Here is a 19,669-nt window from a genome sequence, read left to right as displayed (position 1 = left end):
CTCTGTTTAACTGTAAAACCACACTTGGAGAATGGATGTGGGATGCTCAATGGAGTACTGATTGCTTGCAATTGAAGGATAACTCCCCACTAAAGGAATCTGGAATAAATCAGCATTTTATTTTATGTGACCGGAATACAAACAGATTCATTTAGGAAACATACACAAAGAAAATTGCAGATCACTTTAATTGGATCTCTAACTGAAGCCTGATCTTCCCTGTGCAGAACCTTGGTGAAGAATCTTATTCCAATCTTTTTCTAAAATAAGATTTTTGACAGATTGGTGGTCCTGCTTTTTTCAGGGTTATTGTTGTGGCGATGGGATAATCTGCTCCTTAGAAACAGCAGTTATAGAAGATAATGGGTGCTCGTTATAGAAGATTATCTAATTTTATTCTGAATTCTGACACTGCCTTGGAATTCATAATTACGCTGTTTTCAACCTGGTTTTGGTCTGCCGGAGTGGAAGCTGAAGTGACTAACTTCATCTCAGATCAAATCTGTAAAATTTACAATTGCCCTTTGCCTTGGAGAGTTAATTGGCTGATTATTAATAGACAGAGAAAGGGACAGTTTACAATCCAGGGCTTTGTGCGAGTGTCTCTCCAGTTAAGTGTGTGTGGTTGTGTCTCAAGGGCAAGTGGTACTTTTTCTGGAAAGTTGTGACTTCCAAACTCACCGAATGGTTAACTGTTTTCTCCCCTGCAAAATGCATGCTGCTTCCAGCCATCACAAATCCTAGCATTTAAGTAGGGTTTGTAGTAACTTAAGGTTAACTAGTCCTGGTACAGGAAATCCGTGACTTATGACCCCAATTGAGCCCAATATTTCTGTTGCTAAGCGAGGCAGTTGTTAAGTTTTGCCTCCTTTTACAACCTTTCTTGCCACAGTTGTTAAGCGAATCACTGCAATTGTCAAAGTTAGCCACCCAGTTGTGAAGTGAATCTGGCTTCCTCATTGATGTTGCTTGTCAGAAGGTCGCAAAAGGGGATCACGTGACCCTGGGACGCTGCGACTGTCATAACTATGAGTCAGTTGCCAAGAGTATGAATTTTGATCACGTGATTCACAGGGATGCTGCAACAGTCGTAAGTGTGAAAAACGGACATAGGTCGCTTTTTTCAATGCGGGTGTAATTTCAAATGGTCACTAAATGAATGGGTGCAAGACGAGGAATATCTGTAAACATGAGACGCATACAGTTAATCAATGATGAGATAAGATATATGATATAAAACATAAAATATTGTATAGGATATAAGATACAAGTTAATCTTTATTGTCGCTTTTTTCTGTGAAAACACACTGTGAAGACACATTAAAAAATAAAATTATGATGCCTGCTCTAAAAAAAAGAAAATGCATACTATATACATACATGTACACACATACATATGGTTATCTATCCATCCATCCATCTACACATGTACATCCACACACAAACACACACATATCGATACATAGATTAATTGCAGTCCATTTTGAATATAGAGCAATATGAGAGAGTTAACAAGATTTTCCCTGATTCTTAATATTTATTAACGATAATAATGTGTTGACCTGGTAGGGAATGTATTATTTCCCACTCACATTTTAAATGGAGGGTTAACCTTGTCAATCCAGTGAATGAAAAGTCTTCTGGCACCAGTTTAATATATTTGTGTCGGTGCGTAATACGGCCCAACACCTGTAGTTGCTTTGCCCGCAGAATGAGGATGTTGTTAATCCTGCCTTATTATTCCATTTTTTCCCCTTTTTTCTGATAGCCAGAAGTTCAGCTTGCTGAAGGTTTTGACGTTTTTATGCCTAAATCACAACTGGACTCTATCTTAGCAAATTACACTCGCTCAGGAAGTCTCCTCTTTCGAAAACTGGTGTGCGCGTTTTTTGACGACAAGACGTTGGCCAACTCTCTGCCGAATGGCAAAAGGAAAAGGGGCCTCAATGACAACCGGAAAGGATTAGACCAAAATATTGTGGGTGCAATAAAAGGTATTTATTTTTCCCTACTTTTTCATACCCCTCTTTTTCCAAAGTCTTCTCAACACGGGGAGGAGGTTTCGCACCTGGTAGCCCTGTCAGCACAATTGAGTCCCAAATTTTACGGCTAAGCGAGACAGTTGTTATGTGAGTTTTGCTCCATTTTACAACCTTCCTTGCCACAGTCGTTAAATGAATCGCTGCAGTCGCTAAATTAGTAGCACGGTTGTTAAGTGGATCTGGCTTCCCCTGGACTTGGCTTGTTGGAAGGTCCCCAAAGGGGATCAAGTGATCCCCAGGACACTGCGACCGGCATAAATATGCGTCTATTGCAATCATTTACAACCGTTCAAAGTTATCACGTCATGAAAAAAAGGTGATTTAGGACTATTTTTTCAGACTTACGGCCGTGGCAGCGTCCCCATGGTTACGTGATCAAAATTTGGATGCTTGGGCAACTGATTCGTATTCATGACAGTTGCAGGGTCCCTGGTTATTTTTCACAACCTTCTAATAAGATGAGTCAATGAGGAAGCCAATTCACTTAATAACCGTGTTACTAACTTAACAACTGTGGTGATTCACTTAACAACTGCGACAAGGAAGGTCATAAAACATGGCAAAACTCACTATCAATCATCCATCCATCCAAAAGTTTCCTTTGCTAAGGATGTTGCTTAGCAACTTTTGAGCTCAATTGTGGTCAAAGACTGTGTGTGTGTGTGTGTGTGTGTGTGTGTGTGTGTGTGTGTGTGTGTAGATAGATTAGACAGAGGGATGGACGATAGATGATAGGTAATAGATGGAAAATAGACAGACAGACATCGATAGATATAGGTGTGTGTGTGTAAATGTGGAGCTCAACTGTGGTCCTAAGTCAAAGGCTACACACACATACACACACACATCTCAAATATGTCTCTGAAGCAGTTTTCAGTGCCACCCAGCTGCCAACCTCCCTCAAGTGGCACCAGTAGGCACCATTCTGACAAGAAGACTCCTTCTATTGAGGTGCCGGTGAGGAAGCCTCCTTGGCTTCAGCAGGGGCTCTCCTAGGCAGGAGTAGGAAGCGATGCCGTGGTGGGTCTCCGCTCTGCCTGGCTCCATTCACCCAAGCTGACTTTGCAAAGCTGTTCTTCCAGAGACTGAGGTCCCATTTATTTCTTCTGGTGGCTCCGTCGGCCTTCGGTCCCATTCAGAATCAGAAGGTCTTGTTGTCCACTTGGCATCGAGAGAGGCTTTCCAGAAGATCTGGCCCCAAACTTTGCACTGCTCTTCCCCACGAGTCCAGAGGGAGCAGGTTCTGTCCGTTAGAGAGGGAGTGTAAAGACTTTGGGGCGATATAATTCATTTCCAATTTCCCTGTGACACTTTTGGAGAGGATGCTCGTTTTACTACCAGAGAGCTTATCAACAGGGTGCTAATAAGGCCATTAAAAGCATTGTCGTTGAGTGGAGTTTTTGACGTCAAACCTGGTTTGGCTTCCAAACTGATTTTTCCCCACATATTTCCACTTGTTTCTTTTAACCCTTGTCTCTGTTCCTTGCCTCAAATACACCCTTAAGTCAGATCTCAGCTTCAGAGGTCTGGTCTAAAACTTATTTTCTCCTTAAAGTTCCCTCCAGAGACAATTGTGAAAAAACATGGTTGCATCTCTTTCCGTACCTCCTCCTTCCAAAAAATGGGATGGGGGACTCTCAAACCTGGCTAAATCCACATGATGTGATGTGGCTCCTGCCCAAACAACCTGAGTTGTGGTCCTCAAAGATCAAAAACAGGCTCATTCCTACCCAGTCCAGTTCTTTCTAAACAACTATGTTAGATAGTCTGCTATGGCTCATGTTTTCCTCCGTTTCTGAAATGCTCCTTAATTAAGGAAATATATTGGCCTCTGACTTCCTAAAACGCTGAAAAGTACTCGTAAGCCAAAGAAAGGAATCGTTGGTCTGTTGGTTGATTACATCATTCATCATTCTCTCTCTTTTTTTCGTTTGTTCTGATGTCTTTTCCAAGTGGATCCTTGGTGCTCTCTGAGCTTGGCGGGCTTTTTGCAGACATTTCATGACCCAACTGGGGAACATCATCCGTGCTAGAGTGGAAGAGAAGGAGAGGAGAAAGACTGTGAGGTTCTTGACTGGGTGGCTTTGTTGTAGACGTTTCATGACCTAGCTAGATCACTTCATCAGCGAACCCCATTCCTTCTAGCACTGATAAAGTTACCTAGTTGGGTCATGAAACGTCTGCAAGAAAACCACCGAAGGTGGAGGGTTCGTTCTCCGAGCTTGTGGGTTAGTTTCCGAATGTTTTGTTACCAGGCTAGGTCAGATCTCAGGGGAATTGAGGGAATGTCAGCTTATAAGGACTTCATGTGGTCAGTGGGTCTTGTGATGGGGAGATCTTATCAGGTGAGGATTTTGTGATGGGCCAGGTGTGGGTCACATCAAGTGAGGGTCTCGTTGCTGCAACCCACACCTGACCCACCACAAAATCCTCACCTGAGGTGAGCTGCCCATCATAAGACCCATCACAAGACTCTCACTTGACACATCCAAACCTGGCCCATCACAAGAGCTACTGACCACACAAAGCCCTTATCAGCAGAACAGCATCAACACTGACCTCCTCTCAACGCCACTGAAGACGTTACGTAGCCTGGTAATGAAACGTTTGGAAACCAACCCACAAGCTTGGAGGTCGAACCCCCACCCACATTCTAGCCCTCAGCTATAGAAATTCGCCCCCATCGCAAAAACCCCAAGTGGTCGGAGAGCACCAAGGACCCCACAGTTCAACCCTGAGCTGCCAAGGGCCGAAGGCCACACTTCTTCAACATTTCTCTTCTTCTCCAAGTGACAGTTCAAAACTTCTCCTTCCTCTGGTGGCTTCCCCTTCCTCCAGGGCTTCTTCTTGATTTACATGTCTGTGAAACAGGATGTGAGAAGCGGTGGGTGGAGAGCAGAGTCCCGGGGGGGGGGGGGGGATCATCTTAGAAGAGATTTTGTGTGGGTGTTTCCTCGGAACCTTTGCAAGTAGCCCTTTATATTTACATTTTATATTTTAGGAAATTTATACATGGTGGCTCAAGGCGGCTTACAAGAACACGAAAACCTCATATATAAAACAATGAAACCAATAACTAATCGGCTTTCAACAGTTCATTTAGTGACTGTTTGAAGTTACATCAAAGCTGAAGAAAGGGAGTTGTCATCGTTTTTCACACTTATAACGGTTACAGTGTCCCGGGGTCACGGGATCCCCTTTTGACCAGCAAAACCCAAGGGGGGGAGCCAGATTCCCTTAACAACTGCGTTGCTAACTTAACAGCTGCCATGATTGGCTTAACAACTCCGGCAAGAAAAGTTGCCAAAGCGAGGCCAAACTCACTTAACAAATGTCTCGCTTAGCAACAGCCACGGTGGGCTCAATTGTGGTCGTAGGTCGAGGACTATCTGTCTTGTTTGGTTTTGCTTCCTCAATTGGTTTGTTCCTTTGTTTCCCCCCCCTTGCAGTGTTCACAGAAAAATACTGTACTGTAAACCACGTGGATAAACTCCCTGGCCCCAGGGACTGGGTCCAGATTCTGCAGGATCAGATCAAGCTGGCCAGAAGGCGGTTGAAAAGAGGATCGGGTGAGTGAGGAGAAGCACGGAGGGAGGGGAGGGGAGCGCGTGGAGCAGAAAGGCAAGGAGACCCTGAGGATCCTGTCCTGAAGTTTGAGGAAGCGGGGGGGGGGGGGGCGTTAGTTTCCTAAATAGGGGTTATGCCTGGGACCTCTCTCTCCTTCCTCGCCTTCTTCCTTTCCTCCGGGATCTCAGCCTGGAGTGCAGGTGGAAATCACCTGGATCCAGGAGTTCTCCTTTGGAGGGTAATTCAGAGATTTCCTGGGGTTGCTTTCCATGGGCATAAATCTGAATTACTTTACTGGGCTGAGAGAGTCCTCGGACTCTTCGTGTACAGTCCCCCCTTTTTTCAGTGCTGTGGTAAGATGGGACGGTCACTAAACAAACTGTTGTAAGCCGAGGACTATATACAACAGTTCATTTCGGAACTGTTCAAACAGGACTGAAAAAAGTGACTCGTGACCATTTTTCACACTTACGAGCCTTGCAGCATCCCCGTGGTCATGCGACTTACATTCGGATACTTGACAACTGATTCACATTTATGACGGTCTCAGTGCCCTGGGGGGAGTCACCTGATCCCCCTTTGCAACCTTCTAACGAGCAAAGTCAGTGGGGAAGCTGGATTCACTTAACAACCGGGTTACTAATTTAAGAAGCATAGTGTTTCACTTAACGAACATGGTGACAAAGGTCGTAAAATGGGGCAGAACTCACTTAAGAAATGTTTCGCTTAGCCACAGAAATTTTGGGCTCCACTGTGTTCATAAGTCGAGGACTACCTGTATTTTAAAAGTCTCAATATACCATCATCCTGAACTGGTGGCGCCCCTTATGGAGGTTGCGGTGCAAAAAATGGTGAGCTACATGTTGGGGATACGCTGGCTAGTTTCCATCTCATCTCTAACTCCAAAATTCTAGCAGATAATAATGAGGCTGCGGAGCATTTAAGATTTTTTTAAAAAAAATTTAAAATGCATTTGACGCCCTTTGAAGTTAATCCATCTCCAGGATTAACGTTCCCCAGGTAACATTTCAAAGCAAAATACACAACTTCTCAAAAGAGCATCATTCGCATTTTCAAAAAAAAATATTTTCCCCCTTTCTTAAAAGAATAGGACACAAATGGAATTAAGTAATCCCTGCTACATTAACATTTCAGACAGCAGCAGCAGGAGGAGGAGGAAAGAGAATAAAAATGGTTTTTAAGCCCATCAAAAGACAGAATAACAGAGCTGGAAGGGACCTCGGAGGCCTTCTAGTCCAACCCCCTGTTCAGGCAGGAAAACCCGTACTATTTCAGACAAGTGGCTGTCCAGTCTCTCCTTTAAAATGTCCAATGTTGGGACATTCTCAACTAAGAAGAGATGTGTATAATCACAGGTTCTCACAGGCTGCTTTTACCCAAAGAATGGGAACGACATCACAAAAGTTGTGTTGCAAATTCCATCCCTTCTGGGTAGACAGGTAGTCCTCAACTTACAGCAATTCATTTAGTGACCGTTCGAAGTTACAATGGCATGGAACAAGATGACTTAGAGCCCCCTTTTCACACTTATGACTGTTGCAGAGCCTCCCTGTGGCCAGGCAATTAAAATTCAGGCGCTTGGCAACTAAATCCTATTTGTGACGGTCGCAGTGTCCCGGGGTCACGTGATCCCCTTTTGCCTTCTTCTGAGTCAATGGGGAAGCCAGAGTCACTTAACAACTGTGTTACCCACTGAACAACTGCAATGATTCACTTAACAGCCGTGGCAAGAAAGGTCCCAAAATGAGGCAAAGCTCACTTAACAGACATCTTGCAGCAGATAGTTTGGGCTCAATTGTGGTCTATCTGCACTCAAAGGCGAAATGTTGCAGACGAAGGCGCGATTTAGCCTCCGCTGGCATCTCCAGGAGCCTTTTAAGAATGAGAAGACAGGCGGGGACATGTCTGGATCAATCCTTAGAGAGAGAGAGAGGAGGATTTTGCAGCTGGGCCTCTGCAGTTAAAGGTTTTCAATGGGAAATAATCTCAGCTGGGCTGAATCACTGTGGAACCAGTCGGGCGATTTAGCATTGTCTCCGTTTTAAAATGGCAACGGCCAGGGCAGTAGGCAGAACAAGAAGCAACAGGTGGAAACTCATCCAGGAGAGAGGCAACCTGGAATTAAGGAGAAGCTTCCTAACAGGGAGGACCATGAATCAGAGGAACGGCTTCCCTTCAGAAGTGGTGGGTGCTTCATCACTTGAAGTTTTTAAGAAGCGACTGGGCAGCCGTTTGTCTGGAATGGCTATAGAGTCTCCTGCTTGACCAGGAGGTTGGACTAGAGGACCCCCCAAGGTCTTTTCCAGCTCTGATTGACCAATTGACTTTTCTGATGCCCCCAGTAACACCCCTGCCCTCACTTTTGCTTTTGAAAAAGAGCTTTGACGTCTCAGTGTTTTGCGTCATTTTGTCAAGCGGTATAGTTGTGCTCTGCTTTGTACCTTTGTTTTCAAAGTTTGGCCTTTTTCCTAGAATTCATTGCAGCAGAGAAAGGTTTGGCTGAGAAAAAAAAATGTTATCAACAAAAGTGCACCGAAGTGGATTTTTGGAATGCCGCTTTAGGAACTTAAAAGTCATATTTTCCACTTTGTATCCTTAATGCAGTGGTGGAGTTTTTAAAAATGTAATGAAACTATTTTTTTATGTGGCTTGGCATTTTTCCTGCTCAATTCAGTTATTGATTTACATCCGAAAAGGATTTCACATATTAGTGTGCGTGTGTGTGTGTGTGCATTATGCCGCAGTAAAATCCTTTCCACTGTAAAAGTTGATTAGCCTTCGGTCAGGGACAAATTTAACTTTGGTTGAAGCAGCTCTGTTGCCCAAATCCCCTTAAGCAGAAGTAATATAGGGGCAGAGTTAAAGAAAAGAGGTCAAGTCAGCAACTGCACAACTGAAGCACTGCCGCCTTCTTACATGCAGGGGTTGGGCTTTTTAACTTCACTGGATGAGAAATTTAAAAAACAAAAAACTAAACTAAAGAAAGTGCTAAAGTACTAAAGTATTAAAATTGTAAACAATTGTTTACAATTACAAGAAAAGGATTAATCATAACCAATAACCAACAAAACAAAATTCTAAGCAATGTAAACATATCACTTATAGAGAGGCGGGTTTGGGCCGGATCGGGCAAACTGGTTGTAGCGGCAGTTGGAAGCTCCACCCACCTGCCCGGACGCTTCTGCACATGCGCGGAAGTGTCGCGTGCACCTGCCTGAACCAGTAGTAAAAAAAATTAGCAACTCATCACTGTGTCAAATGTTAAACAATATACAATATACTGATGAGATTACCTAGTTGGGTCATGAGACATCTGCAAGAAACCAAGCTCAGAGATCACCCAAGGGCCCCACAGTTCTCCTCCTCCCTCCTCCTGTCTGCAAACCCTTCTCTCTTCCAGAACTGATGGTGTTACCTAGTTGGGTTATTAAAATGTCTTGAAGAAAACAATCAAGCTCAGAGGGCACCAAAGTCCCCACAGTTTTCTTCTTCCTCCTCCTCCTTTACAAACCCCACCCTCCTCTAGCACTGACGCTGTTACGTACTTGGGGCATGAAAAGTCTCAAGCAAACCATCAAGCTCAGAGAGCACCGAAGACCCCACAGTTCAACTTTGAGCTAGAGAGTTGAAGTCAACTCATCTTAAATGTTGCTGAGGTTGAGAAACACTTTACAAGTGACCAGCTTGGTGAAGATGGTACCAGGGTGGTCTCTGGAAAAAAAGAAGAAGAAAAAACTAGACAGACTGTTTTTAAATAAACATCCATGATTCATTTCTTTTCTGCATTTACTCTTTTTTAAACTCCCAAGTAAAATAGTTGTGGAATAATCTTCTTTTCTTCCATACCTGTCTTTAGCAGAAACGGCTGATGGTGATGAGAAAGTGGACATTTCTCTGCTAGAGGCAGGTAAATGGCGCCGAGGTTTGTTTCCTTGTTTAATTTGTTTAATGTGAGATATACTGTACCACTAACTGCCGGAACTTCTTAGCAGCTTAGCAATAAAAACAAATTTAAAATCAAGAACACTTAAAATAAACAATGGAAAGCAAGTAAGCCCCAAAGCCTGTTAGAAAATAAGTTATTCTGAGGATTTTTTTTAAAAAGGAAATTAAGGGGGAAGGCGTTCCTGGGTCTTGGGCTGGCAGCAGGAAAAACAAAGAAGGTTGCCCCAGATGACCTCTCAACCATCCCTTGAGATCCTCTCCAGGAGCAGAGAGGTTCATGGAGAAAGAGGTCCTCTCTCTCAGACCCCCTGGCAGCTGAGCCACGTGGGCGAGCGGGTGGGGGGAGGGCTTCAGAGCTAATGACCAGCGGTCCAAGAAACCAACTGGATCAGATTACTGTAGCCTCTGGGTTCTCCTAAGAGCAGCTCAGTGGCCAAGTCAGGTCCTAGCTGAGGTTTCTGGATTAGATGCTTGTCAAGAATATGTCTCATACCAATAAAGGGGAATATTTGTAGCTCAGGTTGAAATGTCTTTGGTGCTCCCTGAGCTTGGTGGTTTTCTTGGGGACATTTCATGAACCAAGTAGGTGACATCATCATTGCTAAAAATGAGTGGGTTATATTGTAAATAAACAGAGAGCAAAACCCACTCCCTTCTAGCATTGATGATGTTACCTAGTTGGGTCATGAAACGTCCACAAGAAAACCACCAAGCTCAGATAGCACCAAGGACCCCATAGTTCTTCCTCCTCCTCCTCGCTCTCTTCCTCCTTTCCACAAACTCCATTCCCTTCTAGCACTGATAATGTTACCTAGTTTGGTCATGAAATGTCCACAAGAAAACCACCAAGCTCAGGGAGCACCAAGGACCCCACAGTCCTCCACTTCCTCCTCTTCTTCCTCCTCTTCCATTTCTACGAAACCCCCTCCCTTCCAGCACTGATGATGTTACCTAGTTGGGTGATGAAACATCCACAAGAAAGCCTAGAAAGCTCAGGGAGCATCAAGGACCTCTCAACATGCATCATAATTATAGTTCCTTAAAATGCTAATTTTCAACTTTTAACTCTTTTTCAGGTACCCTCCTTGAAGCCACACCTTCTGCGCCAGTGTTTCATTAGCATATTCAAACCTTGGTTTGAGATGATGCCAGCAACCTTTCTAGATTACTTCACTATCCGCGCTCTCCTGTTTCACGATCTCCGATCAATTTTTTTTTCATGCTTTTCTAACGTGGATAATAATTAAGCGACAAATCACTTTTCCTTTGGATTTAATCGATAACTAGATTTGTTCGTAGAGAGGCTCTAGTGCAATTAGTCTGGTAACCAATGTGATAGGATGAATTTTGATTTTATGATGGCATTTTCCCATATAAATACATGCGTGGTGGTGATTCTAGAAAAAAAGAGAAATTAAAGTCTCCTCTTAATCTTACAAAGAGCTCCTAACCTCCATTTCGTATAGAGTTTTTGGTGCCAAAGTCATGGGATCAAAAATAAAATTTCTAAGACATTTAAGGAGTCTTAATTTAATGAGTTTCTGAGTTGAGTCTTTCCATCCATCCCCACAAAGCAAATTTCTACTTGACTAAAATCATTATTTTTTTCAGAAGCAGAATTGCTCTCATTATATTTGACCATAAGATATTAATTAATATTTCTTGCGATGTCACATTTAATCCTGATCAAATACTCCTTGGATGCGCACAGGAGTAACAATTAATGTATTTTATTCCCTCATTGATGAACTAAGAACCATCAACTCTGTGTGCTTAGATTCCATTCTCCTTTGTTTTGCTACTTTATGGGGATTAGGAATTGTGAGAACCTTTTGGAAGATACAACTTTGAGAAGATTCCTTACACATTTCCTCTCCTTTTTCCATCCCTTCAGAGCTAAAAAGATATTTGGGGGTTTGTGCTAATATTTCTCTTTTCAAACAAAAGCCAGCAGGAGTATGGCTAGCAACTCTCCACTAATCTTCAATACACTCCGATATCTCATAAACACCATCTGAATGTATTTGCATTTTTGTTACTCCCAGTATCTCCTACGTTCTACATGAGAAGGTCTCCTCATACCTTAGATCAGAGTGTCCAACCTTGGCCACTTTTAAGACCTGTGGACTTCAATTCCCAGAATTCCCCAGCCAGCCTTGCAAGGCTAGCTGGAGAATTCTGGGAGTTGAAGTCCACAGGTCTTAAAACAGCCAAGGTTAGACACCCATTTTACATGAAGGGTTAATGCCACATACATGACAAATTCATTGATACCGTCATAAACATCTCTAGCAGAGTCTAATGGGTGTGTTTAGGAATCCTCTTCTTCAGCTTGCTAAAAATAATCATTTCTGCAGTTCAATAATGTTTTTAAATAAATTTTTAAACTGAATGCAGTACAAACAACTTACCAGTGAAACATGGCTGTCTTTTCTTGATGCCTTGACCAACCTGGGCTAGTGCTGTGGTCTGTAAGGATCCCACATCCTCTTTTTGAGGCCGAGGGGATTTTCTTCCACAAATGAAATTTCTTGGTCTTTTCCATAAATCTACAAACAAATCATACGTATTGTAACCATTAACCCACAATCAGCAGTCTTACGAATCTTTAAAAACAATTGTACTTGTGTTGGCTTTAACTGTGACTACTATTAAAACCTTTTTCCGGGCGTCTTTTTTTATAGGTTTTATTAGAAAAAATATCATCCCATATTTAGGTAAAAGTCTCAATCTTATGTATATATGTTTTATTAATATGTACATATTTAGCTATTTTTTAAATTACTATGTTCTTAATAAAACCAACAAGGGACTAGTTGTGAAATGGTGCACTAAGATTGTGTCGTGTTATCAATCTCTGGGAATCTTTGTCAAGTTCAACAAAATAATAATAATAATAATAATAATAATAATAATAATAATAATAATAAATTACTTTAATTTAATCAGAGTCCTTATACTTTTTTCCCCACAGATTATTTTTTAAATTATTGTACATGTTTCTTCATGTCAGTATCATATTGTTATTAATGTAAAGGGTAATTAATGCATTGTTTTATCAGCCAGGAAATTAGCAATAAGGCTAAACTAGCCGCCCCAAAGGCAGGATTAAATTAGCAGCCGTGCTTTGCTTGTTTGTGGAAGGGATGAAATTTGTTATTAATTTATAACATGGGAATGGCACATCCATGTAACACAGGATGGGGAACAATTGTGGTTTTATTTATTTAAATAATGGCACACCTTGATTGTGTGACACGTAACAAAAGGCAAGATACAGGTAGTCCTTTCAATAGTTCATTTAGTGATCCTTCAGAGTTATGACATCAGAGAAAAAAGTGATTTATGACTATTCTTCACACTTACGACCGTTGCAGCATCCCCACAGTCACATCAAAATTCAGACGTTTGGCAACTGACTCATATTTATGACGGTTGCTGTCACATGATCTCTTTGCGATCTTCTGACAAGCAAAGTCATTGGGGAAGCCAGATTCATTTAACAATTGTGTTACTAATTTAACAATTGCAGTGGTTCACTTAACTGCGCCAAAAAATGTCATAAAAAGGGGCAAAATTCACTTAGCAACAGAAAATTTGGGCTCAATTATAGTTGTAAGTCAAGATTGTAAGAGCCCTGGTGCCACAGTGGTGAGAATGCAGTATTGTAGGCTAACTCTGCCCACTGCCAGCAGTTCGATCCTGACTGTCTCCTCATCCTTCCATCCTTCCTAGGTCAGTGAAATGAGGAGCCAGATTGTTGGGTGCCATATGCTGACTTTGTAAAACCACTTAGAGAGGGCTGTAAAGCACCGTGAAGCGGTATATAAGTCTAAGAGCTATTGTTGTTGTTGCTACCTGCATTGCAAGTGGAGAGCAAAATCAGTAATTCTTGGGAGAAGAACGCCTGCAGAGGAGGAGGAAAAGGTTTGATCGGGTTTCTTGGAAGCCAGCAAGCAGCCAGCAGCAGAGTTAATGGAGAGGGGATCGAGAGGATTATAAACAGGTTTGGCAGGTAGTGTGCCCCGAGCGCATCGCAACGTGGCCATTACTGGACCAACCGGTTTGTAATGTCATCTGGTAATGCCAGCTACAACACCTCCTGAGGTCTTAAAATTAGCCATTTTGTCAGATTGCCCTTGCACTGGGCTTCCCTTGGGAAAGCTTCAACAGATAGCAAAAGGAGCTATTTTCATCCAGAATGGGACAGAGAACAAGAACAAGCGTCTCATCTGGGAACGTCAATAAGAATTCCACGTTCTGAAGTTTTGCATTCCCACCTGGATCAATTTTGCAAAACTGTCTGAGCCACAAGTACACTGTAGCTTCCTCCATAACTTTCCTTTCTCTTTTTAGAGACTCCTGCAGCCAAGAGACCAAAAACACTTAGTGCTTTGCTTCCATCCGGGGACAATCCTGAGTTTTGAAACCAGACCTGCTAAGTCTTAAGCCAATATCTATTTCCTTTGTCTTATTTTCTGCCAGCGTTTCCTTATTTTTCTTTTGGCTTGCCACTTTTGTGGATGCCTGGGAGACGTTATGCATTTGCCACAGAAACAACAATAGCACGAAATAAGGTGAGACAGAAGGGCAGCATTAAAACTCACAGGGAAAACACAACAGCCACTTTGCGTTTGAAGGTGGGGGGTGTGGTTACCCAGCAAGCCCACTCCTCTATTGCTCAAGGTGCCCGGGGTTTTTTTTTTGTGCAGTCAGTAACTCAGGATCAATTACAATGGTGGGCACACAACAGCTTTGTTCTATATAAATTAACCTCAGAAAATCAATTATGGAAAACTCGTCTCCCTGCTCGGTCTGTAATCACAGCAAATGAGACAACCGAGGGGATTTATTTGGAGAATACCAATATAAAGGATTTAGAATATATATTGGCAGGATCCACAGGGGAGATTAACATAACCAAATTGGTAGCCACAAATTACTGGAAGAATACAAAGTGATTTAAGGAAAAGAGCATTAATCAGGATGACAGAATTTGAGGCACAGGTAATTCCTCATGTAACTACCGTTTGTTTAACAGCAATACCGTAGTAATAGTGCTTGGACTTATACACAGCTTCACAGGGCTTCAATGCCCTCTATGAGCAGTTTACAGAGTCAGCCTATTGCCCCCAACAATCTGGGTCCGATTGACCTCGGAAGGATGGAAGGATGAGCCAACCTTGAGCCGGTCAGGATCAAATTGCTGGCAGTCAGCAGAGTTAGCCTGCAATACCACATTCTAACCCTGGGCCACCAAAGCTCAGAGGAAGAGAAAACAGGAAAGGGAAAAAGAAGGGAGGAAAGGAGAAAAAGAGAGAAAGGAAAGGAGGAAAATATTGCAATAGCAATTATCTACCGCTTCTCAGTGTTTTTAAAGCCCTCTCTAAGCGGTTTACAGAGTCAGCCTGGGACAATACTCATTTTAAAATGTCTCACTTAGCAACATAATTTTGGACTCAATTGTGGTTGTAAATCGAGGACTACCTGTAGTGTCCTCTATTCTATTCTATTTTATTCTAATCCCATTCCATTCTACCCTACCCTACCCTTCATTCTGGAGTTTAAAAGTGTCACTTAGAAATTGGCACAAACGCAAGCAGATATTTGTGCGAGACAGAGTTTCCCTTTCGTTTCCCCACCCTGATCATAGGAGGTTCTTCCCTATCTGCAAATGAAAGAGCAATTTTCTCTTCTCTAATAAAGCCCAACGGCAGCGGCATCTCCAGCCTCTGCTGCAGCTCCTCCTGATGGCAAATGGCTCTTCAGCTAATGCCATCTTGTGGCACCTGACCTGTTATGCATTCATTTTACCTGTAATGGTCTCCTTTCAAATACTCCCAGGCAATTCTAAAAGGAAATGGAAACGAATTAGAAATGCCTACAAGAGACCCATTAGCATAAATCCAATCAAGAAGGCTTTGTTTAAGTTGTTCAGGAGGGTTTTAACTTTGCAGCCCTGTCAAGGGCTGTAAAAAGGGTTTTTTTTTGCTTGCATCGCTTAAGATTGGAAACAAAGATGCTTTTAGGTTTATGTAATTCTCTTACGGAAATAATAGCAATGCGGAAAATAGGTAAACGGTGTAAAAAACATTGGAAAAATCATACCATAAGAGAACAGCAGACAGATAATCCTCAACTTAAAAGGGTTTCTGTTACTAAGCGATACATTTGTTAAGTGGGTTTTGCCTCATTTTACAACCTTTGTTAAGTTGTTAAGTGAATCGCTGCAGTTGTTAAACTAGTAACCCGGTTGTTATGTGAATCTGGCTTCCCCGTTGACTTTGCCTGACAGAAGGTCGTCAAAGGGGATTATGTGACCCTGGGGACACTGCAACCGTCATAAATACAAGTCAGTTGCCAAGCGTCTAAATTTTGATCACATGACCATGGGGATGCTGCAACGGTCGTAAGTGTGAAAATTGATCGTAAGTCCCTTTTTTTTAGTGCCATTGTAACTTTGGTCACTAACTATTGTTAAATTGAGATCCCTCTGTATTACATATAGAACATGGCTTATAAGTGTTCTTCCCTGATTCTCCCTCCCAAAATAATTTAAATATTAATTAACACTCTTACCAACTACTTACTGTTGAAAGCGAACTATATATTTCTCCACGTGTGCTATATCACAACCTCACCTCAATTCCCCGCAAACTACTGCAAGTAATTCTCGGTAAATTCCAAATGGTGGGAGAGGTCATTTTTATAACTAAAGTACAAACTGTCATAAAGCAGGTTCCATAATATGATTCTGAATGATTCTTATCTCTACATGAAGCCAAATCGTATCACTTAATTATGGCCATTGGCTTCTCAGTTAAGCCATGGTTTAGCAAATAATCTACCAACCATACGTTGTTTTTACAAACCACAACGTCTTGAGTTCATAAAGCACATTAAACAAACAACTTTTGGGTTTAAAGATCTGTGTCTGCTCACTGTGTCATCTCTTTTGTTAGTGTTCAATGCCTCGGTTCTGAAGGATGCTCAAGAAAGGCAATTTTTTGGTTGTAATACCTGCATCTGTAGGTGGCTGTGGCAAATTGCTTCAACCATCTTGCGTTTTCAATGGACACCTTGAGAGAGATAGAAATGCATTGCTTGATTATGTCAAGTTGACAATGTCAGAAAGTTGGGCAGAGGGAGAAGGAGGAAGGAAGGAAGGAAGGAAGGATGGATAAGAGAGGGAGGGGATTTGATGGTTTTTAAAAATATATTTATATATGTTTTTTATAATAGAATTTCAAGACATCCTTTGTAAATAATAAGGCTCTCTTATCCAAGGTCTAATAGGCGTGACTTGGACAAATTTTATTAACAATTCCTCTTTTTGGCACATTCACCCTCACCAGAGACTTGAATGTTTTACTAATTAACATAGAGAAATTATGTAGTTTGCCAGCCATTTCCCTGAGTGGAGGTGTACCAGGGACTGCAATGCTTGTTTTGTCACTATAAAATATAGTATACAATAAAAACCAAGCACAAGAGAGGGAAACAAGCATTCTTTTAAATTTGATTATTTTTCTCACTTATACCTCCCTGTCTTCTTAAGTGGAGACTTTGTTATCTTTTCCATTTAAAGAGTAACTTTTAAGAAATCATTTCCTAACTGCCATTCCATGGACGGATCCTCCAAAACTATTTTCAACTTGACCCAAAAAACCTGCTTGACACAGAATGGCCCTCACTACAGAGAAAGCTGACAAAACGCAGAAAATTTGCTCAAAAATTTCATATCCCACTCAAGTAATTACTTAGGGCTGTTCCACGAACCAAATATGGAGAGGGTCCCAAATCCTAATTTTTGTGGTGGCTGATCTGATGGTTTTTTTAAAATATATTAGTTGAAAAGGCCAAGTTAAAGATTAAATACCCCACATTAAGCCTCGATGACTCTTAACTTTTTGCCCCATCTGGAATTTCAGATGGCAAAAGGTGAAGTCAACAGTCCGAGGCTGAGAACCAGCATTGGCACTAATGGCAAATTCAGTAGGAAAGATTGAATTAAAGTCCAGTCCAGAAGCCAACAAAAACAATTCTGTTTATCTAAAAGTTCAAAGCTTCAGAGGATAAATTTGCAAATCGATGACTATCTATGTGATTGTTATGAACTGGCACTGATTTGATGACCCATGAACTCAAAACGCTGTCAGCAGCTTCATAAACCTCCGACTTAAAATTTTACATGCAGTCTAGAAATCAGCTCCCATCAAGTCTGAATTAGCTGAATATCTATATTTAAAATAAATATTTTAATAGAAAACTTGAGTCGGGGAAAAAAAACCTGTCACTTGATTCCTTGAAACTGGGTTCACGAATTGTGTTAAGCACAACTATGGCTATTAGCTGAATTAGCTGAGGTTCCTACAAGATGCAAAGTCAAACCCAAACTATGTAATAATAGCTACAGCTTTTGAATTCAATAATCTAGCCACAAGTAGGATCCTGTCATAATTTCCTTGGTGGCTTGGCAAAGGTGTAAACTTTCTGAACAGTGGCCAAAATGGAAAGACAATGGAAGAAAAAAGGAAATGGGCACACAGGGCTACTTAATGACTTTCTATAACTTGGTATTACTTTTAAAATAAAGGTGGGACGTCTTTTTAATCTGGGAAATCAATGAGCAAGCTGTGAGGATCTTTTAAAAACAACTTTTCAAACATTTACAGTCACATATTTAAATGGGACAAAATTATCCCCACATATTTTCTTTGCTGCATCAGTTCCGGTTTATGTTAGATTACTCAGGATGTACTTATTGGTTTTAGGGTTTGATTTATGTCTCATCTATAAGAGCTGTAGCAGATTACTTTGGGATCGCCCTTGTTGCAACTGAAATCCTAACAGGGAGACTCAAAGTGACTGGCCCCAAACCATCCAGTTAAAGGTAGTCCTTGACTTAAAACAGTTCATTTAGCAATGTTTCGAAGTTACAGCGGGACTGAAAAAAGATACTTATGACTGTTCTTGATACTTACGACCTTTGCAACATCCCCATGGTTATGTGATTTACCTTTGAGTGGTTAGCAACTGGTTCATATTTATGACAATTGCAGTGTCCCAGGGAATCAAGTGGTCCCCTTTTGCGACCTTCCGACAAGCAAAGTCAATGGGGAACCAAGATTCACTTAACAACCATGTTTCCAATTGAGCAACTGCAGCTATCCCCTTAACAACTGGGGCAAGAAAGGTCGTAAAATCACTTAGCAAATGTCTCGCTTAGCAATGAAAATTTTGGGCTCAATTGAGGTTGTAAGTCGGGGACTATCTGTAGTATGCGTGTCATCAAGACCAAACATTGTATAAAGTTGCTGAATTGGGGACAGTTCAGATGTCAGTTTGGCTGGGCCTTTGCAATTTGGCAAGGCTAAAAATTCTGCACTTGAAAATCCCGGAGCTGCATTGTGCAAAGTACAAGAGCTATTTTGCTTTGCTTTCTTTTTTTCCCCTTCTTCTTTGCCTACTTTGGGAGAGGAAACGCACTCCGCCAACAGGCAAAGATTCTTGGCAATCCCGCATCCGTATTAAAGGGCTGTTCCATGAGCGCCCTGGATGGGCTCCAAAGGACTCAGCCTGAACTGCCAGCAAATATAAGGTCAGCCTGTCTCTTTCAGGCTGGAAGTGCGTTTACACACGGGTGCACCGAGAGCCAAGTATTCTGGGTTTGCCATGCAGAAGCTCTCTGCACATGCTTAGAAGAATTCAGCCTGAGGAAGACAAGTAAAAATAGCAATAGCAATAGCAGTAGACTTATATACCGCTTCATAGGCCTTTCAGGCCTCTCTAAGCGGTTTACAGAGTCAGCATATCGCCCCCAACAACAATCCGGGTCCTCATTTTACCCACCTCGGAAGGATGGAAGGCTGAGTCAACCCTGAGCCGGTGAGATTTGAACCGCTGACCTGCTGATCTAGCAGTAGCCTGCAGTGCTGCATTTAACCACTGCGCCACCTTGGCTCAGAAGGGTGGGAGGGCTTATTTGCCTGACTTCAAGCAGCTTCTTTGAGAATAGAAATCCAGACAGGTAGGTGAGGTTTAGTGATGCTTGAGATCCCTTTTAAAATACAGTTGGACTCCTAATGTCACAT

The 19,669-nt window shown here is 42.0% G+C and overlaps 1 protein-coding gene across 4 annotated transcripts in view; it reads left to right on the top strand.

Moving 5' to 3' along the window:
• Nucleotides 1–11,510, top strand: part of BEND7 (BEN domain containing 7) — a 39,607-nt gene extending 28,097 nt beyond the window's left edge. For 3 of the 4 annotated variants that reach the window (XM_032221466.1, XM_032221464.1, XM_032221463.1), the window contains 4 exons: nucleotides 1,769–1,994; nucleotides 5,492–5,611; nucleotides 9,487–9,537; nucleotides 10,652–11,510. In XM_032221466.1, the coding sequence (XP_032077357.1) occupies nucleotides 1,769–1,994; nucleotides 5,492–5,611; nucleotides 9,487–9,537; nucleotides 10,652–10,695 (441 nt within the window). In that variant the 3' untranslated portion in view covers nucleotides 10,696–11,510. The remainder of the gene's footprint in view (nucleotides 1–1,768; nucleotides 1,995–5,491; nucleotides 5,612–9,486; nucleotides 9,538–10,651) is intronic. The other variant, XM_032221465.1, reaches the window with a different exon arrangement.
• The last annotated feature ends 8,159 nt before the right edge of the window (nucleotides 11,511–19,669 follow it).

The sequence above is a fragment of the Thamnophis elegans genome, chromosome 7 (assembly GCF_009769535.1).
Source record: "Thamnophis elegans isolate rThaEle1 chromosome 7, rThaEle1.pri, whole genome shotgun sequence".
NCBI classification, from domain to species: domain Eukaryota; kingdom Metazoa; phylum Chordata; class Lepidosauria; order Squamata; family Colubridae; genus Thamnophis; species Thamnophis elegans.
The sequence above is the reverse complement of the archived record's forward strand: the minus strand, read 5'-3'. Positions and strand labels throughout refer to the sequence as shown.